Raw genomic sequence first — 22,829 nt, forward strand, 5'->3', positions numbered from 1 at the left:
ATAATAGGACATTTTCGGCAGTGACTGGTATTCTCTACAGTTGGACAGAATTCTGCGATGGGTTTTTCAGGATGTTGGTGTGTATATTCTGGATGTGTGGCAAATGACGGCCTGTCACTACAAAAAAGAGAACATCCATCCAGCCCCAGTCATCATCAAAAATGAGATTGATATTTTACTCTCTTTTACTTGCCCTAAATTAATTTAATTTATCTTGACAAGTGAACATTCAGGTTACTATAATTATGGATTTATAATATCATAATTATAATGATAATAATATTCTAATTATGTTCATAGTTGATTTACCAATTTAGGTTATCAAAAACACATGAATAATGTGGACCATAATTTGATCAGCTTTCTCTTAATAAGTAAGTATTTAAATTGAATTAAAAATTCTAATTTAAATCACATAAAACAAAATAAAAGTAATGCTATGGCCATCAAGAGGTGGATTATTCAGTCAAAATCAGCTGAATGCGGGTCAAAACTAGCAATGGATGAGACAAAATAATATTAATCTAATACTGTATGTTAAAATATATCTGTGGATTGAGTCTTGGAGTGTGAATGCAAACTAATAGACACACCACTTTTTACAAGTAATGTTCCTTTATTTCTCACTTTAACTCCAACTTTCTCTTGATCTTTTTAAATAGTATTTACTGTTTACTGTTTTTTTCACCAGTTTACATCTGTCTGCTACTCTGCTTGTCATTTTATGGTATATTATATATGAATCTGATGTACAGTATAAGCTCATTGAGTTCATTCTACTGTGGTTAACAGAATACACTGACACTTATAAAAGTTAGATCTGTTATCACACTACAAAGGAAACATACACCATGAACATACATCAACTAATTTTTACAGAATTATAGATATTGGTATAATCTATGAGAGTGTTTAGTTTTTTTTTTTGTGTGTGTGTTCAATTTTACAAATTTTAGAACCTTTCATAATGTTTGTAACATTCTTTAAATTGCTTCTTATTGTCCTGATGTGTAGGCGGTTTGAAAAAAGCATCTGCTCAATGATTAACTGTAACTGACCAAATGAATAATGTAGATATAAATCTTCAGATCACTATACTGTATGTGTCTTAAATTCATCACACTGTGGGGCTTATTTAGTTTTTGATTATAAGCAAAGGAAAAATAAATAAAAGAGTGATGCAGGTATGATGTCAGAACCTGGAAGATTAATTCTTTTTTTCTTTTTCTTTTTTTTTCTTTGGAAGACTAAATCGCTGCTGTTTAGCTTTTGGACCAATCAGACACACAACTATTTATTACATTTAACAAATAATATCTAATGCCCCCTCATCTAACCAAAGGGTCTATGGACCCTTACCCCAAAATGCAACCTCAAAATCACCTCGAAAAAAGGCAGAACAGGCCTCTGTTCGTGACTCCTACACCACTGAACCTCCAAAGCATCAAGACTTTGCATCCAGACGCTCATTCCAGGCCAAGGAAATGCAAGTATTGTACATTTAACTGAACGAAACAGAAGTTTAGTATAAGCTATAGACCCCGTTATAAACTGCACTGATGGTTTTACTCAGGACTCTTTTCATAGCTTCATTCTCTGGTTTTCCTGATGGTATCATCCATCAAATCTAATTTTTCATCCATGCTGCATTCCCCAATGTGCAGCGTAGAGTTCCCTGGAAGGGGAACCACAATAACTTAAAGATAAACTTTCTTTCTTTCTTTCTTTCTTATAATGTGCTTCATTACAGATTAATGTAATAACATAATGATTATCCTTGAGGTACAATACTGTTTTTAGCAAACATCTTATATCTTATATATATAATTACTTTTTATAATTTTTTTATTATTATTCTAATTTTTTTTTTTTTTTTTTTTGTAATTAAAGGGCAAATGGCACATTTATTAGTGCTCCTTGTGCCAAATCGTTTAAGAATTTGTAGATTTTCTAATGTGGGACAGCTCATGCTCTAATATGGGACACTGTTTGACTTATAATAGTCAATTCTTTTTACCAAGTAAACGTCAGATTTAATCCCTGGTTAAATGTGCATACCCAGTTTGCTGAATTAATTTAGTAGCCCTACAGTGTGTTTGTTGTCTTCATAAGTCTAAAAGAATGTGTAACCTTTATGTTCTTTTATGGAATGTTAAATACACATTTTATGACATAAATCATATTTTATTTAAAATAATTTATTACTTTATTATTTACAACAGTAATAATAACCATTTAATGAAGTCAAAATTTTTCAATTGAACTTAATGAAGAAAGCAAAATAATTTAATAAAAAAATTTAGTTATCTCATCATTGACTCATGATGAGATCCCTTAAAACATATAATATTGCTGCATTATAAGCCCCGAAATTGACAACATTACAATGGTATTTAACCTTCTTAATGCACATTTTGAATAATTTGATGTATAAATTCATCACATATATAATTTTATAATTTAGAACATTGTTTTATTCATAACAGATTTATATCCTTAACATTAATTTAGTCTAAATCATATGTCAATGTCCTTTCAGTGGACAAGAAAGTGTACATCCACTCAGGGTTCAGAATATATATATATATATATATATATATATATATATATATATATATATATATATATATATATATATATATATATATATATATATATATTTTTTTTTTTTTATCCAGAGTAATTTTACACTTAGTATAAATATGTTGCTTTGTTTCATAATTACAGTGTATACATTTTTCTTTATCTACCCTCAAAAAATGGAAGTGAAATCAGACAACATGCCCCATAGGTGTAAAACATCTGAGGGGCATGTGATCGAATGAAAAAAAATATACATAATAAACTAAAATATTTTGTTATTAAAATAAAATGATAGCATTTTTTAAGAATTAACAATAATCAGATTTTAGAGTTTGACAATGGACATATTGCAATCAATACTTGGGAGGACCCACATAGGCCTAAATTTCTAAACATTAAACTGATTAAACATTGACCGTTAGTCATTATTCAACTGTTTCTCATTGTTGCTCATTAAAAATTAATTAAAGTACCCTAAATAGTGTAAACAACATCGGTAATGTCATAGAATAGCACTCTGTAACGCAGTGTTACAACGAGCCTCAAATCTGTGCTACTGGAATTTGAAACTGTGTCTTCTGCTAGTTATCAAAAATGATCTGAACTGATAAATAACAGATTGGAGATTAAGCAGATTTATCTCATTTTAAATGAATAAAATAAAACCAAGCTGAATGTGATGAGTGGGGCGGGAACCGGCGGACAATCAAATGAAACTTTAATAATTAAAAAATAAACGTCCCTCATGGACGACTGATGCGCACAAATAAAAAGCAAACATAAAATAAAAGCCCAGGCCTGGTCCTCTCTCATCCTTCACTGTTGTCGCTCCAGTTTTATATCCTTCCATCTCGTGTGTTACAACTAACCCCTGCAATTTCTTCAAAACTTGGCATGCATCACCTAAAAACACTCAAAAAATTACCAAAATAATTGCGGTTTGTGATTCATGTTCACTACAGTATGGAAACACGTTTGAAGTATCAGTTGCCTTTTACTAAAATGGTTATATTTCTTGATTGCACTGAGATATTTTCTCCAACAAGGTACACGTTTTAACATTTTTACCATCAATACAGTGATTGTCTCGCCGATCTTTCATGATGGCTAGCATAGGTGTAACTTCAGTTTTGGTGGCTTGTGTTAAAATAACGTAGTGAATAATGAAAGGACACAATCGTTTTGTATGTTAAAAAGTCATATTCTTTCATATTTAATTTTTCATTCATTTCCAGAGATTAGCATGGAAGATGCAGCACTCTTTATATTTTAAATGTATGTTGCCTCCCTAAAAGTAAATGTCTTTTTAAATGTGACATTGACATGTATCCATTTTTTCTATTTTGTTGTTCTATTATTCTGTTGTTTAACTTTTTAGTTTCAGATCAAATATATCAAGTGTTAGCTATCCTCATAACACCTCCAAAGAGAGCACTTCTGTAGAGGCGACTGGAACTTCTGAGCACAATCACCTTGTCTGCTTTGGGACTATCAAAGGTGAATGATGCAGTACTTTTCTGTGTTGAATTTACATAACGTCCGCACACAAATATAGTTTTGTTCCAGTTTTGCTGTGCTCATGTCTTCTTTGTGTCCCCAGCCCAGCAGATGTGGTGTGCCCAGGCATAAATAAGAAGAATAAAAAAGAAGACTTTAGCGCCCTCTTGTCATAAACCGTGAAATATTAGTTTATTATTATTTTTCGTATTATTTCTACTAGGTAAATGTAGTAAAGATAAAAGTACAGAAAATATCAACATTGCGTACAAACAGGTGACATAACTTGCAAAGCACCCTTTATACATGTATATAACTATTAATAATACAAAACTAAAGTTTTAACAAAATAAATTAAAAAGACGGACCGTTTTAAAAGTTAGCCCGGACCAACATGGCGGCCGCGTCGCTAGTGGAGGTGACGTATTTCCGCTTTGGAGTGGAGCTCCACTCGCCCCCATGACTGAAGCCAGATATTGTGCCTCTGCAATTTATACACCAGAGTGCGCCAAAGATCAGTGCAGTTCACGCTGATGATTTTTCATTCACAAACATTACAGTTGAAGCTTCTCTAATTTATTTGTTCAATGCTGAATAAAACCCACAGAACAGAGCTGAGGTAAGTCTTGAAAATATTGCAATGACTTTATATCACCAGTTATTTTAGGTGCAGTCACAACAAGCCATCAACAAAATTAACAGAGACTGTGAAAAATAAGCTACTATGGGTGGACTTTGGGAGTCGGTAATGAAGAGGGCCAAAAAAAAAAAAAACATTCGGTGAATACTAAAATGAAAAATTACTACTGAAGGTTTATTGCATATTGCAATTGTGGAGAGCACAACTCTAAAACAGGATTTTTAGGGGCCGAGATGACGAGCTCTTCTGGGTGTGTCTATGGGACGGCCTGTTGCAGGGGGTTTGTCCTCCACTGTGTTCCCAGACTGCACAATGGTGGGAACTTTGGGAGGGCAGCTCTGCAGTTGGGTGCTATTTTTAAACACTACATCCACAATCTGTCAAGGCCTACTCCACAGAGACCTGCCACCAGCAGTCTCCTCAAACCACAGAATTCAACCCGGGACATCTCTCCAGATGTGATGGAAAACATCTGGTCTGAGCTGCACAGAGGCAAGGGGGATCTCTCTCTTTTGCAGTCATTTGTACTTTTATGCTATAACTTTTATACAGAAACTACATTTCCATATTATATTGGTGTAACGAGGTTGTGAACTGATTAAATGGTTGAAAATTTTAACTGTTCTTCACTCAAGTTTAAAGTTCAGTCCCAGATAGAAAGGATCCAGTAAACCAGTACATTTGGCAAATATGTGAGTTCAACAGGGTCATGTACCCACTGAATATATACAGTAGATTAAACTGAACTAAACTAATTAACTTTCCATTTAAATTGAAACTTAATTAAAAGGAAAAGAGAGAGAAAGAAAAACATAAGCTTTGCCCAATCCAGGCATACCGCATGACTACTCCGGTGCATTCATGTGTCTTATTTACTGACGAATACAGATTATATATTAGGAATTTACAATCAACCATTTATAATTTATACAATACATAATTTTATAAAAAGCTGTTCACACAGAGAAATGTGAAATGTTTAATACTTATTTACAATCAAGACAATTTAAACATTCTACATAGTGTTCTGGTGAAGATGAGAGAAACAACCAAATCAACAAACCACACTGATTATCCAAAGTCATTTATTTATTGCTTTAATTTAATAAAAATGATTACTTGTCATTTATTACACTTAGTACTTGATGAAACATTTCCATGTTTTCATGTCTTTCAAAACAGGTTACACTTAGGCACAAAACAATGCATACAATTATTTACCTCTCTTTCAATGCAAACTCCTGACATGGAAGAGGAAAAGAACCAAGAGCTCAAAGCATGAAAGACGGACACTATGCAGTATTCTAGATAAGAAAGTAATTCAGCTTCCACAAATGTCTGGTACTGAAGATGATGATAATCCACTCCCCTAAACTTGAGTTATGCTTTCACTGTAAAATTACAAAATCACATCAAAAAGCATCATGGAACTGAAGCAGATAAGTTATTTCGGCGGGCCTTGTCTTCAGAAGTTCATGTCCACTTAAACAACGTGAGAAAATAGCACATTAAATATGACTGAAAAAAGTATCATCCACGATCTTGGTAAACAACATATACTTAAGCGTTGTGTATTGTTTGCCTTGCATCCAATGAATGCATGGCTGTTTGAACTTTTATAAAAATAAAAAAAAAAAGACCTTAAGAAAAACACTACATTTATTATTAGCAGATGTGAGCGAGCCAAAAATAAATGCAGCCCACATTCCAGTGGCAAAGAGGCATATACATTTTGCCAAGATACAGCTAAAGGACAACAAATATCAAAGCTACGATTATTAGCCTCCTTCCATACAAGGTCCACACAAATTCTACAGCTCATATACATGCAGCTTTAAGTAAAAGGACTGACTGAAGCGGATTGGCAAACATCGTACCAGCGTTCAGGTTGTTAGCGTCAGTTTTTCTTCTGTGAGGCCTTCTGAAACAAGTGCTCAACAGGTGTCTTGACTACTAGTCTCAATCCGGATGTGAGAAGATCTTTATATTATCATAAATGCAGGGACATGATTGGTATTTGGGCCCCATGAGTTCAAACGATGCCCTGCATGAATATATATATATATATATATATATATATATATATATATATATGAATGATGCAGGTATAGTAAATCGAATTTCAGTGACATGCTAAAACTGGGGAAGTGGTTTTAAACGATAATACCCTGATTTAATGTATGTACTGAATAAAGCAAGCATTTATAAACATAATACATGTGAAAAAGCAGGATTGTAAATGTTATCGTTTGGCATTTATCATGAAACTGAAAAGAATCATAATTATTTGGCTTATAAATAAGAAAGTGTCTGCACTATAACGTATACAAGATAATGTCTTTCTCCCGGAGAGGAACGGCTAAATGGCACAAGGTTTTGGATTGCAAAATGCTTTATAATTTGGCAAAAGTCAGATTAGTATTTTTTTTTTTTTTTCCGTAAATAAATGACTGTTCTGCACTAGAAACACAAGATGACAATAGAACAGAAAAATAAACACAAACCAGCCAACCGGTCTTTCCTGACCATCACCCCTAGTGAAAAAGTGCAATCTTACATTTTGTAGCTTTTCAGCATCCTTCTAGGAGCCCTTCAACACCCTTCAGCATCTCTATTTACAAAGTTTCTCCCAGCAAGCAAACACTGGTTCAGAGACATGGCTATATCTTAGCAGAGCGTGAGGAGAGAGTCACCAAGTGAATCTTCAGCCAATGCCAGTCTCAAAGCATTTCACTGTAATCATAACGGTTAATATTATTTCAATTAAAGACCAGCTCTGATCAGCCCCACATATTGGGAAGTGAGAGAATGATGGACTTCCACCCTACTGTTAAAAGCAGGGAAGCAGTAAAATCTATAGGAGCCAAAAAACTGACTATTTAGAATCAGAAATGACAGGATCAACATAATTGCATGATCGTCACGGGATTGGGGGAGAGTGAAGAATCTCAGAGATGACACCCCTCAGTGGGCCGAGCTGATCGCTCCTTATGGTGATGGAACAGACACTTCCAGAAGACGGTTGTTTTTACGTTTGCAGGCGACACCGTTGCCGTTCTTTGGTGTACCCTGGATGAATTTCACACACACTTTGTCCTGCTTGAACTGCACTAAGAACCTGAAAAGGAGAGAGCAAGTTAAGCCACAAGAGTGACACTGAGGAAACAAGATAAATGTTAGACACTTACTCATCTGAAATATCGATATTGATCTGGTTTCTGTCAGCTGAAGTAGCACCAATGCGATGAAGTTTGGTGATGATCTCAATCAGTCGATCACTGCTCAGCAGGAAGTCGCCTTTGGCTGCAGATGTAGAACCCTAAAGAGAGAACACGGTCAGTAGTGGGCCTGACTCACATGGAGTCCTACTTGAGATGAGTTACTGAATGTCATACCTCTTTGAGCTTGAGGGCGAAAAAGCCATCGCTCTGTGTGCTCACAGAAACACTGCTGAGGTCCAACAGGGGAACGCTGGCCTTCACCTGGCCCGTCTTCTGATCAGCCAGAACCAAGCTCTTCTTGGTCAGGAGGAAAATTCTTGGAGCTCCCTAAAAATTAAGTTGTCGTCTTTAAAGGCCAACACTTTAGGATGAAAGGATTGACCTTACAATACAAATAGATTGCTTTGAAAAAAAAAAACATTCAAAATTTTCAAGTTCATGCCATCTACTGCAGAATCTGATCCAGCAGTTGTATTTGTCATGGTTACTCCGATCCAAATCGCATGTACCATTAAAAAAAAACTTGCTACATGTACGGCGTCGAGTTAACTTGTTATAGCACTTGTATTTTTTTGCTCTTTTGTTGGTTTTGATTGCTTCTATTGTCCTCATTTGTAAGTAATTTTGGATTAAAGGGGTTTGTATGTTACAGAGAGTTCAGTATGACTGATGGTCAAAATGACTGAATGTCCATCATCAATCGCTCATACGGTAAATTCTACAGGAACACAGCTAATTGTCCTCACCTTGCCATTGGCACGGTTGATTTTACTGACCACATCTGCAAGCAGAACTTTATCCTCTACCAAGCTGTTGAGCTTCTGGTACTTTGGGTTTTTGGTTATCTCCACATAGTCTCCTTTGAATGGCTGCCCCACACTGTAAAGCAGAGGATGTGTGTTATGGCAATAAAAAAAAAATTATATAAGTCCACGTACAAAAAGGAACTTGACTTGACTTTTTATTCCTTACCTGCTAGGATACAAGGCCTTCTTATCTTTGAAGAGTTCACTAGCCGCAAGCTTCTCCTCGTAGGTGGCCTTCTTCTCTTCTGTGAACTGGCCGCGGTATTTCTTGCACTAATTGAAGGATTCCATAAGAGTACATTCATTTAAAACCAGCCAGATTAAAAGTCTTAATAGTTAATTTTAGAGATATATATTTTAATATACAGATGTGTCTAAAGACACAAACCCTCCACAGATGGAAAACCCTCCTGAGCTCTTGATGCGTCCCATCCAGGAAACCGTAGGGGCGAGCTGGCCAGCTCTTGTCAACTGGTGACATGGAAGGCATCGTCTTCTTCAAGCCGATGAAATACTTCTGCATCTGTACACAAAAACTCACATTAGTCCCTCATGGGAGTATTTTCTTTCTTCTCTGGAGAATTATGAAAGGCAGAGAACATGTCAGAAATCAAGTCCTAGTGGTAGCACCAACTGCTTGGTTTCTTATTCCAGTGTATTGGGATACATGAAGTGAGCTAGATGTAAAAGACATGACTTTAATTTGCATTTGTATACACTGACTTAGCAGTGTGTTGCTAACTTGGCATAATTGGTTGTGGCCAAGCATATTTGAAATTTAAGTGAAAAATTGAAGCAGGATTGTTGGCTTTACAATGTATATAATAAACAAGCCATGCTCTTCATCAAATGGACTCGCCAGAAACTGCAAAGACCAGATGCTGCACAGCTTGTGGTGATTTACATGGTAAACAGTGTCCAACCAACAAGTAAGACTGCTTTTTGGATTACTAGGTGACTAGTAAAAATTAGTAGACAATTCAGCTACTTAAGTGACTTACAATTCTCTGAATGGTGAAGTCATAGATCTTCTTGCCAGCATTAGCTCTGAAGAACTTCCTATAATCCCGACGGACCTGAAAAAGTAGGTTTGTCACTTTTTGTATTGAAAGTTTTGTGATGACAGCAGGAATGGGACAGGACACTGTCAGGACAGATAAGTGAGGGTCTTAACACAAGAGCAGTGCACTGAAAGCAAAGACAAAAGAGAACTGATGCTGTGATCAAAACAATGAGAGGTCCACAGTCATACAGTACACCGTTATCTTTACAGAACCTGTAAAGACAAAAGTCACCCCAACATGAAAAAAAGTAATGACAGCAAATGATAGGAAAAAACACTTATAAAACAATAACAACAACAAAAACAATAGTGGGGACAACGCACCAAAGACCTATAATGTCTGTGAAAGCCAACAGAATGTTAGGAGCAGCATGCAGACAGGACAGGCACAGAAACAGACAGAAAACATGGCTGTACTAGGGAGGGGCTACTAGGGCAAAGTCATTCAAATCATTAATAATTCATGCAATTCTTCTCTGCAATTCAGATGTCCTCAAGGCATACTTTTTTCATAAAGCCTGGCTTATCCTGTAGCTCATTTTGCAAGTTCCAGTTCACTTAATTCACATCATAATGGTCTATATATACACAGTGTAATTGCATTGACCAATCGGCATCAATGATCAATCAGTTTCATAAATTTAAAGAATGGCCCCATACATGTGTGCAAAACACCCTTATCAACCCCTGACAAACACAGACGTTTCATCAGGCAGGCTGCACAGTGTCATGCTAACAGCTATTTTGCACAGTGCCAGTTTTCAGGAATACAGAAGAAAAAGCATCTGCATCCAATCTCTCCAGAGGAAGCTTTTCTAAAGCCCTGGATTATGAGAACAGATTTAATTGTGCATTATAGAGACACATCTATAATCTAAAGCCTTATTTTGCCCTTGCTTATGACAATGCTAAGACAATGCTTATATGCATCACTGCCTTGGATACTAATGGACCTGTGGAACTGAACTCTAGGGTAAGATTATATTGTTAGTTCATAACAGAGAAGCTAGTTGTGTGACAGACTGGTTATATGGATGCTTCCAAAAGACTCAGATGCCTGGAAAATGGTTGGAAGATACCTTTAGTCCCAACCAGTAGGCCCAAATTACAGCAACAGCGTGCTTACGCCTGGCTTCCTCCTTCAAGCGTTTCAGCTCTCTACGTGCCTGTGAAAAAGGGAGGAAGAAGGGGATAAATGCAAAAAGATGATAAATATTTGTAAAAAGCAGAGCGAGAAGGAGCAGCATAACTCCAGAGCCACAGATAGGCACACATCACACACCATTTCCGTGGTAAAGAAACTTTGTTTGCTGTTGGTTAAGACAGATGGACATTGTTGAGGTTTTCCTGTGGAGAGCACATTTCTTTTCATGGGGTTAACAAAACATGAGCGAGATGAAGGGAAAATGAGCAATAAAAAGAAAGTAAGAGTACAACTGCTCTCTTAAATGTGCACACCACACAAACACACAATAAAATAAGCCACATCAACCTCAACAAGGCAAAGGCCACTCAGATGGGGTGGGAGAAAACAGCAGTGCAGTGCAATCCCAACATGCAAAGAGAAGTTCACATGGGCTTGTGGATGGAACGAGATGACTTTCTCATCTAAAGGATAAAATCTACACCAGGGATACTCAATGTCCAGCCCATAGACCAAAACCAGCCAGCCACGAGGTTACTCAGGCAATCAAAACGGTCACGTTATAATAAAACAAGATGGCAACAGGCAAGTGCATTGATTATAAAGCACTGTAGTGTTTTAATGTCACAGCATTTGTTTCAGACAGAGTCTAAAACGTACGTAATATATTTACGGGTGCATCTCAAATTAGAATGTCATGTAAACGTTGATTTCAATAATTCAACTCAAATTGTGAAACTAGTGTATTAAATCAATTCAGTGCACACAGACTAAAGTATTTTAAGTTTTTGGTTCTTTTAATTGTGTTGTTTTTGGCTCACAAATTAAAAAACCCACCAATTCACTATCTCAACAATTTAGAATACTTCATAAGACCAATAAAAAAGTTTTTTTGTGAATTGTTGGCCTTCTGGAAAGTATGTTCATTTACTGTACTTGTACTCAATACTTGGTAGGGGCTCTTTTTGCTTTAATTCCTGCCTCAATTCGGCATGGCATGGATGAGATCAGTTCGTGGCTCTGCTGAAGTGGTATGGAAGCCCAGGTTTATTTGACAGTGTCCTTCAGCTCATCAGCATTGTTTCTCATCATCTTCTTGACAATATCTCATAGATTCTCTACGGGGTTCAGGTCTGGTGAGTTTGCTGGCCAGTCAAGCACACCAACACCATGGTCATTTAACCAACCTTTGGTGCTTTTGACAGTGTGGGCAGGTGCCAAATCCTGCTGTAAAATGAAATCAGCATTTTTACAAAGCTGGTCAGCAGAAGGTAGAATGAAGTGCTCCAAAATTTATTGGTAAACGGGTGCAGTGACTTTGGTTTTCAAAAAAGGAAGTTCTGGAGTTATGGTTGATGTGCCTAACTTGATGGTGAAATTGTGATGAAAGGATGGGTTTGCTGGAATCACAAGCAGTTCTGTCTTGGCAAGGTTGAGTTGAAGGTGATGGTCCATCATCCAGGAAGAAATGTCTGTTAGACAAGCTGAGATGCGAATAGCTACCGTCAGATCATCAGGATAGAATGAGAGGTAGAGTTGAGTGTCATCAGCATAGCAGTGGTATGAAAAGCCATGTTTCTGAATGACAGAACCTAATGATGTCATGTAGACAGAGAAGAGAAGTGGTCCAATAACTGAGCCCTGAGGCACCCCGGTAGTTAGATGTTGTGACTTGGACACTTAACCTCTTCAAGATACTTTGAAGGACCTATCTGATAGGTAAGACTCAAACCATTGAAGTGTGGTTCCTAAGATGCCTTTTGCCAGTAGGGTTGATAGGAGGATCTGGTGGTTAACCATGTCAAAAGCAGAAGACCGATCAAGCAACATAATTACTGAAGATTGGATTCTGAATGTCCACTTCTGAAGCCAGATTTGTTGCTTTCAAGGAGATTGTTGTGTGTGAGAAATGTAGAGACTTGGTTGAACACAGCTCGTTCAAGTGTTTTTGCAATGGAAGAAGGGAAACTGGTCTGTGGTTCTCTAAAAGAGATGGATTGAGGGTGGGTTTTTTAAGTAGTGGAGTTACACGAGCCTGTCTAAATGATGAGGAAAAAACACCAATGTAGAGGGATGTGCTGATAATGTGAGTGAGTGCAGGTACAACTGCAAGAGAAATGGCTTGACGGAGATGAGATGGAATAGGATCAAGCGGGCAAGTAATAGGGTGATTAGAAAGGATGAGGATGAGGACTTTGCATGCCAAATCATCACAGACTGTGCAAACTTAACACTGGACTTCAAGCAACTTGGGCTATGAGCTTCTCCACCCTTCCTCCAGACTCTAGGACCTTTGTTTCCAAATTAAATACAAAACTTGCTATCATCTGAAAAGACGAATTTGGACCACTGGACAACAGTCCAGTTCTTCTTCTCCTTAGCCCAGGTAAGACATCTCTGGCATTGTCTGTGGTTCAGCAAATTCCTTGACACGTCTGTGTGTGGTGGCTCTTTATGCCTTGACCAAACCTTCAGTCCATTCCTTATGAAGTTCACTCAAATTCTTGAATTGATTTCGCTTGACAATCTTCATAAGGCTGCGGTTCTCTCAGTTGGTTGTGCATCTTTTTTTTTTCTTCCACACTTTTTCCTTCCACTGAACTTTCTGTTAACATGCTTGGATACAGCACTCTGTGAACTGCCAGCTTCTCTGGCAATGAATGTTTGTGGCTCCTTGTGAAGAGTGTCATTGATTGTCTTCTGGACAACTGTCAGATCAGCAGTCTTCCCCATGATTGTGTAGCCTAGTGAACCAAACTGAGAGACCATTTTGAAGGCTCAGGTAACATTTGTAGGTGTTTTGAATTGATTAGCTGATTGGCATGTCACCATGTTCTAATTTGTTGAGATAGTGAATTGGTGGGTTTTTGCTAAATGTAAAATAATCACAATTAAAAGAACCAAAGACGTCAACTACTTCAGTCTGTTTGCATTGGTTTAATACACAAGTTTCACAATTTGAGTTGAATTACTGAAATGAACTTTTCCACAACATTCTAATTTATTGAAATGCAGCTGTATATCTGATTAATAATCAGATCAATTCAGGTTTTGCAATTCATCAAACCATATATCCTTATTTACGAATCAGGATAATTTACATCACTAACTGGCAAAGTTTGTCAAAGACTTATCTGTGGTTTATGGTTACACATTTTAAAACCAAATTCAAATTTAATCAGACTTTTATTTATTATTTACTGATTCTTAATTATCTTGCTTTTCTACAAAAAAAGCCACCCCCCACCCAAAAAAAGACAATTAAAACCAAAATAAATGTAAAACTAGTTTTTAAAAAAACGTTAAATATATTTTTTACAGAGTAACTTTGACAGCCTAAAGTATTAAAAGTATAAAAAAAAACACACACAATAACTTTATAGCCAAATCTTACAGTTTTGTGTAAAACTTACAAAAAACCTTGCTACAAAAATGTGCATATCCCTGATTTATGCCATTACTGAATATTGTAAGATGACCAAACATATGGGGTCCAGACTCCTAGAAAGTGTTTAATAAAATGGGGCACTCTGTATGGACAGAGATCATGCCGGCTGTGATGCCAGCCTGCTGTGTGGGAATCGGCCAGCAGGGTGCCCGTCTGGATGAGCTTTAATCCATTGGCAATCAGAGGAAGAGGCTTAAAAGATCACATTCAGTTCTGCCCCCAAAGCAACACATGCTAACCCTGCTCTCCCGGTTCACATCCTCTGACATACCATTCATCTTATTTTTACAATCGCCTACAATGCAAGTATGATTCATGCTGTGGTATCCAGAATGTTTCAACATGAACAGCGGATGGGATGAGCTTAAGGAACATGGGTCATGATCCCCCTCAGGTACATATGGAGGCGTGAGATGGGTTAAATGGAGGATGGGATGCCACACAGACGTAGTGGGGAATACCTTGGTTCCTTGCCAGCAGGCCCAAATGACAGACACGGCCTGTTTACTGCGAGCCTCATGCTTTAAGCGCCGCAGCTCCCTCCGAGCCTGTTCAGTGTGGCATTTTTTTTTTTTTTAAGAAGATGAAGAAGAGGATGGTGGAAAGGTATTAAGAACATGTGTTAAAGACAAGAGTGTTGTAAATCAGGACATTTTCAGAGAGACAATAATTTGGTAAAAGTACTATTTTTTCATAAAAGAACTTGTCATCAGCTGAGAATGCAGTTCAATTAATGGTGGGGGGGGGGGGGGGGGGGTCGGATTTATGTTTTTTGTTAGAAAACAGCTCAAAATATTACATCTATTACCATTTTAATTTCAAATTAGATTTTTATTATGCTGTAACAGGTGGACAATTTGTGGTACTCTCTCTCATAATGTAAATCTGTTGTTATGGCTGTTTATTCTCCTACTGTTTTAGAAATATGTCCAATAATTGTTATGTAAAAAAAAAAAAAAAAGAATTAGCCCAAAGCAATGACAATTTTCCATGTTTTGTTTCAGCACTTGTGTCATTTTATTGGACTTATTACATTTCTGTTAAGTGACTCCTTCCTCAAATTCCAATTTTTTTTTTGTTATAAATCACAATTAGTGTGTGGCCAATACCATTCAAATTCAAAACTAATCAGCTCTGTCTGAACCTGGGGTTGTAAAAAGTTAATATAGTCTTTGAAACTTTAAAACATGAAAGCAGAAACATATCACAGATCTAAAATGCACACAAAAAAGTTGTTAAGGGTTATGAAGTAGAAATCGAAATGGGTTAGTTTTAAGGACATATGAATCACACATGCACTCAAATTCATACACTTTTTGTTATTTGGGTATACATCTGCCACCACCATGTCAGCAAACGAACAATACGTTAGTATTTCCCGATTATTTCTCATAAGATGCTACCTACAAGATGATAAAACTGTTAGTCAAAAGCAAACAAAAGGGATGACATCCAAAGCTTGGGTGAGGCGGGATGGAGATGACTAGGTTTGGCAGACTCGTTAAATACCTTAGTTCCAAGCCAAGCTGCCCAAATGACAGACACGGCGTGTTTATTCCGTGCCTCCTCCTTAAGACGCCGCAGTTCCCAGCGCGCCTGCGGATGTTAGCCGAGGAAGGCCACGTGGAAGCAGAGACAGGATGGCAAAGGTTAAAGTCAGAAATATGACAAGAAGAGAGTGATTGACAAGAGTAAGTCAAATCAAAAGCAGAAGTGAAATTAGGATTTAAGGAGAAAAACAAAGCAAAAGCAGTGGAGAAGCTCCAGCATTGAAAATCTAACCACATAATTCACCATTTCCTTTTTCAAGAAGAAGCCGTGTCCAGTACCTGAGTTCCATGCCAGTAGGCAGAAATAGTTGTGACGGCCTCTTCGCATCTCTTCTTGTGTTTCAGCTCACGCAGAAGCTTCCGGGCCTGTGAAAAGGGGGTTACACAGTGAGGAGAGCCCTTTGTTTGCTGAAGGAAATGACATGCAGTGCACCTGAACCCTACCTTCCATCCTCGGATGAATGACTGAACCACTAAGGCAGAGGACCTGATGTTCTGGTACTTCTTTTGTTGCTACAGTCAAAAACAACCAGCAATTTTGAGTTTTAAACAAGTTCCGCCCCTGATCCCAGAAACAGTACGTTTTCTGTGGCAGGCGTAGTGAATGGTGCTCACCGCAAATCTTCGGTACCAGGCGGCCACCACCACCTGGCTCTTCTTCAACAGGAGAAAGTGAGTGCGGCTCTTCCAGCCACGGTAGATCTTCTGGATCAGTGTTGCCAGATCCTCTAGACACTGCCTCCTCTTCTCTTCCAAGAAAAAGAGCTGAAGAAAAAAATAAATAAAATCAGTATAAAACTGTAAATCAGCCTTTTACATACCTGATATAAACCACACCCATATATACAAACACAACTTATGCATTAATGTATAAACCTTCCTTTATTGCTGATGCAGCTCAGCACCACACTGATGAAAAAGAGCCAAGACATTAAAAAAAGTCTTCTCTTTCCATACTTTCAGCTGTTGGCATTGTGCGGATGGCTACGTCATTACTTTAGCAACTGATGTAGATAAACACTGTATGAATGGACGGATCAGATTTCATCACTTGCAAAATGATAGTGCAGACAGTCAGTCGCAGATTTGAACAAGATCCGATTTGAAAAACAAATCAGATGTGTGTGCAGTGTGAGCAAGCAAGATACATGACCAAATTCCCAAGGATAAGACCGTGAGAGCCACACATTTGATATAGAGATCTTTTGTGAGACCACACGATGTCCTTTTTATATGCCACAGGATTCTGATGATCTCCAAGATCAGCAAAATAAATTCCAGACATAGTGGGACCAGCATCCTCTGGTATTAAGTAGCTGTTGACAGTGTCTGCCAAATTGGTCTGAACCAAATTTATATAGTTATAGAGCTATAGTTTACTCCCTTCACACCTTCCACACATAACCCTTATCTGGAGTTTTCAGCACAGAAAGGTGCTTGGCTCTTAACCTTTTAAAGCAGCTGGGTTTCTTGAACCAGGAATTGCTAATGTCAGAGGCTAACAGCAAAATAAGTTAAATGCTGCAGTAAAAGGTGTGGTCATATTGTAAATTGCCAAATTTTGTGGCAAAAAAGGTCCATTGGCAATAGTGTAGTGACGTATGAAGCACAACTGACACAAAAGCCACTTTCAAATCAAGCAGCTTTTTATTGGTCAACATGGTGAATGTGTGTGAACAGCTTGAACCCAAGAAAAATCTGTGTGAGGAGCTTTTCATTGTCAGGATTGTACAGATTACTGTTGAAATGAACTGGATTATGCCTGCAGAATTTCCCTGAGCAACGATAAATTTGACCGGACCTTTAGACTCGTATCCAAAGATTGAGATGCGCTGTTTGTCTGTGGCCATGATTGAGTTTGTAGATCCCTTGTCCAAGCACGGGCTCTCGCACCAACAACATTTTTGGTGGAAAAGAGGTGAAATGACTAAGACTACATTAATGCTGGGCAGAAGTCGTCCACTGGCTTTGAACAAACATCTGGAGATGGTAGATTATCCAGGAAGAATGGACAAGGATGAGATAAATGCTCCAAAGTGCTGGATTGGTGACTGACGCCCAGGCTTCAATACAGGGGTTTCATGGGCTCCTCTGGAATTTCTCAGCTGGAGTCTCGTTTCCCATGCAAACTGACAAACAGTGGAGGGGGGGGATAAGTGAAACCATGTGTGTGATTGCCTGTTTGGATTTCTTTCTTTCATGAGGGCGATTGCTACTAATTATAAAAGAGAAGCCTGAAGGAACATGACTTCCTGTTTAAAAAGCCTTACTAAACCGTTCAGTGACCAAATGTAATACTTGCATTGGCCTTTTGATTCCGCATATCAAACTTACAAATCCAAGCCATCCGCCATGATGGAACTGGAAAGGAGTCAAATGATATATTGGCCATGTTTCTCACAAGGAGAGAGCAGTCTTCTGTATAACCATGTGTAGATCGCAGTCAGTGATCTTTAGGGCAGTAACTCACCGTTCTTGGGTTCCTGATGAAGATCTTTGAACGTCCGTAGGCAAACTCCTCAGCAGGAACCTGCAGATTTTTCAGGAGAACCTCAACACCCTCCCTAATAGGAAGAAAACAGGCCATGAGTTGTCAGTGAACCATGCCATTCACAAATGTTTTTTTTTTTTTTTTTGGTAGGTCCAAAAGTCTGAGACCACTTCTAAAAAAAAACAAATTCATAATAATAATAAAAAATTATATACAATAATCATCTGATTATCTTTTTTTTTTTATTATTTGTTTGGAAGATGGTTTTATGCAAAACAACTTCCAGTTATATATTTTTCTAATATTCTCATTCTCTGGGAATTGAACCCACAACCTTGGCATTGTTAGAGCCACACTCTGACAGATCTACACACGATCAAGATTGCAAATAATGCTCAATATTTATTTATATTACAAGGTTAAAAAAAAAATCTGTTATTTTCAGTGCCATTTCAGACTGTGGACTGAATACACCCACATCACTGAACAGACAGCAACAAAAGTCAGAGATTGCACTGTATGATTTAGCACAAAAACATGCACCATGTGAGTGATAAACAGTGTCTGAGTGATCTGAAAAGTAAAACATAGTCTAACCACTGTCGGCACAGAGACGATAACAACATTCCAATGCAAGATTACATGATAAGGTGTGCAACTCCAAATCTCCATGGACACTAAAGATTCTCCTGTCAAACTATTTAGTGAAATGTCTCAGTGTCCAGAAGTGACAGTTATTAGCCACAATTCTGTCTTGGCATGTTTGCCATCAGATAGATAGAATTAAAAAAAAGGCCTGTTTTCAGTAGCCAAACAGTGTTCAAGAAACGGTTAAACCTGAAAGGAACAAAAGGGGTTTTAAGACAAGAAACAGCATGTTTAAATATCTATGAATGAGTATAAAAAAGGTCATGCAGGTGGAGGAACAGTCACTTAAAGAATTGCTTAATCTCCAAAGTGCTGAAAGTATAATGACATCAGCTGAACAACATGTTCAGAAAAACAGTGAAGCCTGAAGATGAGTTTTTTAAAACAACACGAAAACACAAGATCAGTTTTGGTCTAACCTGGCTGGGCCCTTCCAGTGGGGCCAGGTCTGCTTGCAGAGCATCTTATAGCGCTCCAGACAAGGCTCGTAGGCCTGCCGGAAAGCATAACCAGCCCTTCTTACGCGTACATTCTCCATCAGACCCAAATAGCGCACCTGGTGACACACTAGTGAGTCTGTGAAAATGTGGGCTGCTTTCTTGTCATTGGGTTTGATGCACCTAAAAAAACAAGTTTGGTAAAGTGAAAATATTGAAAAATTTATATATATATATATATATATAGAGATAACGGTTGAGTCAGGGGATCACTGCAATATTATACACAGATCTCTAAAGTCGCAATAGGGTGTGAAGTGAATGAATGTAAACTTTATGAATGAAAAGTGCAAATCAAACACCACATGCCTCTCCGTGCATCTCTCAGAAATCAGAGCTTGGAAAGAGTAATATCACCTATAATAAATTACATATGTAATTGTTGCATTGAGCTATACATTAATAAGCGTTTATTGATAAGAACCATTTCATGTCTTTTAATTTACAGTAGCATGAACCATGAGTAGTCGGGTAACAAAGTATTATTATTTTTTTTTTAAATAAGACGACGACTAGCTGAAATCAGTATTTGTGCCACCCCTGATATGTGGTTATGTCATAATGAGGTCAGTGTCAGAAGGTTTGTGATTGTGACCTGATGTAGTTGGGGTTCTTGGTCAGCAGGTTCTTCATGAGCGTTCCAACGGAGGCTCTGAACTGGAATCCAGCTGTGGGGGGCCGCTTGAGGTTCACTTTGGCTGGGTTTCCCTCAGGAAAGAGAATCTTTATCAGGCTTTGATTGGCTTTGTACATGGCCTGGGATAAATCTCTGTAGAGGAGGTCATTGTTTTTGTCCACAAATCCCTCCACCCGATACAGCACCTGTGTATACAGAATATTACGTTCAATAACTCTTCTTTACACTACTCAGATCTTCATAATGTGCTTGTATATCAAAACACACAATTGGGTTGGAAAGCTTTTATACAAGTAGATCTCTCCAATAAGAGTAAGCTGGATCCCTCTGGCTTCTCCCATCATCATTATTAGAATTTTTTTTGTAAATTTGAACAGCTGTAACTCCATTTACAGACTAAGAAAACTGAGCAAGTTTTTCATTTATAAAAGGGCATGCAGCCAATTATCTTGTTGCAATTTTTGCAGCAAATGAGATCTCAATGAAATGTAAATGTCAAAAAAAAGTTGCATGTGGGTTATTCTTTAAAAGAACTTTAAAGATCATCTCCACAATTAAGTAGAAAAACACAATGTAATTCATATACAACATTGTATCTATATGTATTGTGACCATGTGATGCACAGTTTACATGGCAGTGTATGTAAAACTAAAAATGATGATGGGATGTTGAAACGCTTTATGTTCTCACCTTGCCAGCGTAGTGCTGGATGCGGAAGCAGTTGTGTGGTAGGCTGTGGTCTGTGAGAAACTTGGAGTTTTTGCTCTGTCTGCTCTCAAAATGCTGATGTTCAGCACAAACTGTGTTCAACTTGTCCAGGAAAGTCTCATCGGTCACTGTGCCTGGCCTCAAACACTCCTCATCCAACATGGCCAAAATCCCATTCTTGTTCTGAAAACAAGAATCACGGTAATCAGATCAACAACATTAAAAACCTGAAATTGTAGATTTGTGGGTATTAAACCATATCTGTGAGCTTTTAGGTGATCGCTATATGCTTATATCCTCCTTTAAGCTGAACTTCTGGCAGATATCCCAATTTAATTATTATAGAAATATTAATGGCAATACGTTTGAAACAATTGTCAGAAACACACTCACATTTTCAATGAGGTCACATATGATGGCGTTGTTGAAATACTCAATGTTGGTCCACTCAATACCCTGGAGACAAAATCAGAGGCACATCACAGATTTGTTTTGTTTACTTTCCATCGGTTTTCTCTTTCTAAAGAAGGACATTCCTAGAACACTGTCTTAAGACTAATCTTGTAGATTCAACAGACAAACCTGAGTGGTTTAGGAAAGACGCAGACAAGCTTTACTATACTTGAACAGGTACACAACAGATATCCAATAACGAATAGTAGTCGTCCTGTCACAATTATTACATAACTGGCTCAGTCGAATGATTTGATCTAATTGCAATCACTAAAGATCCCAAAATGCAAGTGAACCCAAAGTTATTAAAGTGATACATTCCAATAACAACATCAACTGACAAAAACAATAAGATTATTATTATTATCATTATACATTTTAGCTAGGTTAATGCGAATGAATGACTTGCAACAAAGAAAAAGGGGAACATTTAAAATTCAGTTAATTTTATGACAATTACCAACCAAACTGCCACACACAACAATCATTTCTATAAACTTATACAGTGAACACACGGCAGATGGCTGGATGTCCATGTTGCTCCATGTCATGACCATTTCTGTGATATTTAGGGTCTGGAGTGCAGACCCATTTATGGCCCATTAGAGAAAGATGAAACCCACTGGATTCAAATCAGAGCCAATCAAGTCAATGAATGTAACAAGCTGTAAAATAGCTGTGGGCTAATTGGACTGTGTGAAAGCTCCTCAAACTACGAGGTGGATGTATGCGGGAGGAGGGTAAAAAATGGGAAATGTGGAATGTTGTTTGGGGCAGACTGGTCCCTAGACCCCCGCGTCCCTCTTCGGTCTTCAGAGCAGTGGTATTTTCCCATGCACTCTACTGGAGTGAAGCCAGAGAGTGGAATATCACAGTGCAGGGGTCACGGCAGCGTCAGGGCACATACTCAGAGCTCTGAAAGCAAACAGAGCTCCGAGCTCTTCAGGGACAATTGTGTTTACACTGACTGGAGTGAGGGATCGTTTCCGTCCTCACAATCACAGCGCAAGAGGGAAAGGGATTGATAGAAGGAAGCAAATAGTACACAAAGGCAGTTTGGAGGAAAATATTAGCTTACTAGTGCGTTGCCTTTGCAATGGTGATTGTTCACGATATATCCCACAATCCTATATGTGCAGGATTGTGGTTGACAGAAGTCAAATAATTCATAAATGACCATTATTTTTTAAGTTCCATTTTTAGATAGACATCCCTTTATTATGTATAAAAACTTTCTACAGCAGTATGTTGTACATGTTGTTATGGTACCTGTCCGAAAGCACTTTCCTTCCAAGGTAACTTAATAAAAACAAATTGCCGGAACATTGCCGGGTCGCCTTCTGTGTGAAAGCAAACACGTCCCGGGATTGATTCCGGCATTGAACCCAGGTCGGCAACCTAGTAATCTTGCCCGGTTCAGTCCCGGGTAGAGCACTGTGTGA

General features: G+C 37.8%; 2 protein-coding genes across 8 annotated transcripts in view; one reads left to right on the forward strand and one right to left on the reverse strand.

Annotated features, from left to right (window-relative positions):
• The window catches only part of LOC127964547 (NXPE family member 3-like), a 34,340-nt gene extending 33,142 nt beyond the window's left edge, over nt 1-1,198 (forward strand). For both annotated transcript variants that reach the window (XM_052564767.1, XM_052564766.1), the window contains one exon: nt 8-1,198. In XM_052564767.1, coding sequence (XP_052420727.1) covers nt 8-208 — 201 coding nt within the window. In that variant the 3' untranslated portion in view covers nt 209-1,198. The remainder of the gene's footprint in view (nt 1-7) is intronic.
• Nucleotides 1,199-5,788: 4,590 nt separating this feature from the next.
• The window catches only part of myo1b (myosin IB), a 70,028-nt gene continuing 52,987 nt past the window's right edge, over nt 5,789-22,829 (reverse strand). The window contains exons 15-32 of one of the 6 annotated variants that reach the window (XM_052565086.1): nt 21,328-21,390; nt 20,917-21,117; nt 20,184-20,410; nt 19,511-19,711; nt 18,423-18,516; nt 16,568-16,717; nt 16,397-16,465; nt 16,232-16,318; nt 15,912-15,998; nt 14,864-14,950; nt 10,890-10,976; nt 9,749-9,823; nt 9,136-9,270; nt 8,914-9,020; nt 8,688-8,820; nt 8,116-8,268; nt 7,909-8,039; nt 5,789-7,838 (exon numbers count right to left, since the gene is read on the reverse strand). In XM_052565086.1, coding sequence (XP_052421046.1) covers nt 7,709-7,838; nt 7,909-8,039; nt 8,116-8,268; nt 8,688-8,820; nt 8,914-9,020; nt 9,136-9,270; nt 9,749-9,823; nt 10,890-10,976; nt 14,864-14,950; nt 15,912-15,998; nt 16,232-16,318; nt 16,397-16,465; nt 16,568-16,717; nt 18,423-18,516; nt 19,511-19,711; nt 20,184-20,410; nt 20,917-21,117; nt 21,328-21,390 — 2,217 coding nt within the window. In that variant the 3' untranslated portion in view covers nt 5,789-7,708. The remainder of the gene's footprint in view (nt 7,839-7,908; nt 8,040-8,115; nt 8,269-8,687; nt 8,821-8,913; nt 9,021-9,135; nt 9,271-9,748; nt 9,824-10,889; nt 10,977-14,863; nt 14,951-15,911; nt 15,999-16,231; nt 16,319-16,396; nt 16,466-16,567; nt 16,718-18,422; nt 18,517-19,510; nt 19,712-20,183; nt 20,411-20,916; nt 21,118-21,327; nt 21,391-22,829) is intronic. The other 5 variants (XM_052565088.1, XM_052565087.1, XM_052565090.1 and 2 more) reach the window with 5 other exon arrangements.

Source organism: Carassius gibelio, chromosome B9, assembly GCF_023724105.1.
Source record: "Carassius gibelio isolate Cgi1373 ecotype wild population from Czech Republic chromosome B9, carGib1.2-hapl.c, whole genome shotgun sequence".
Taxonomy (NCBI): Eukaryota; Metazoa; Chordata; class Actinopteri; order Cypriniformes; family Cyprinidae; genus Carassius; species Carassius gibelio.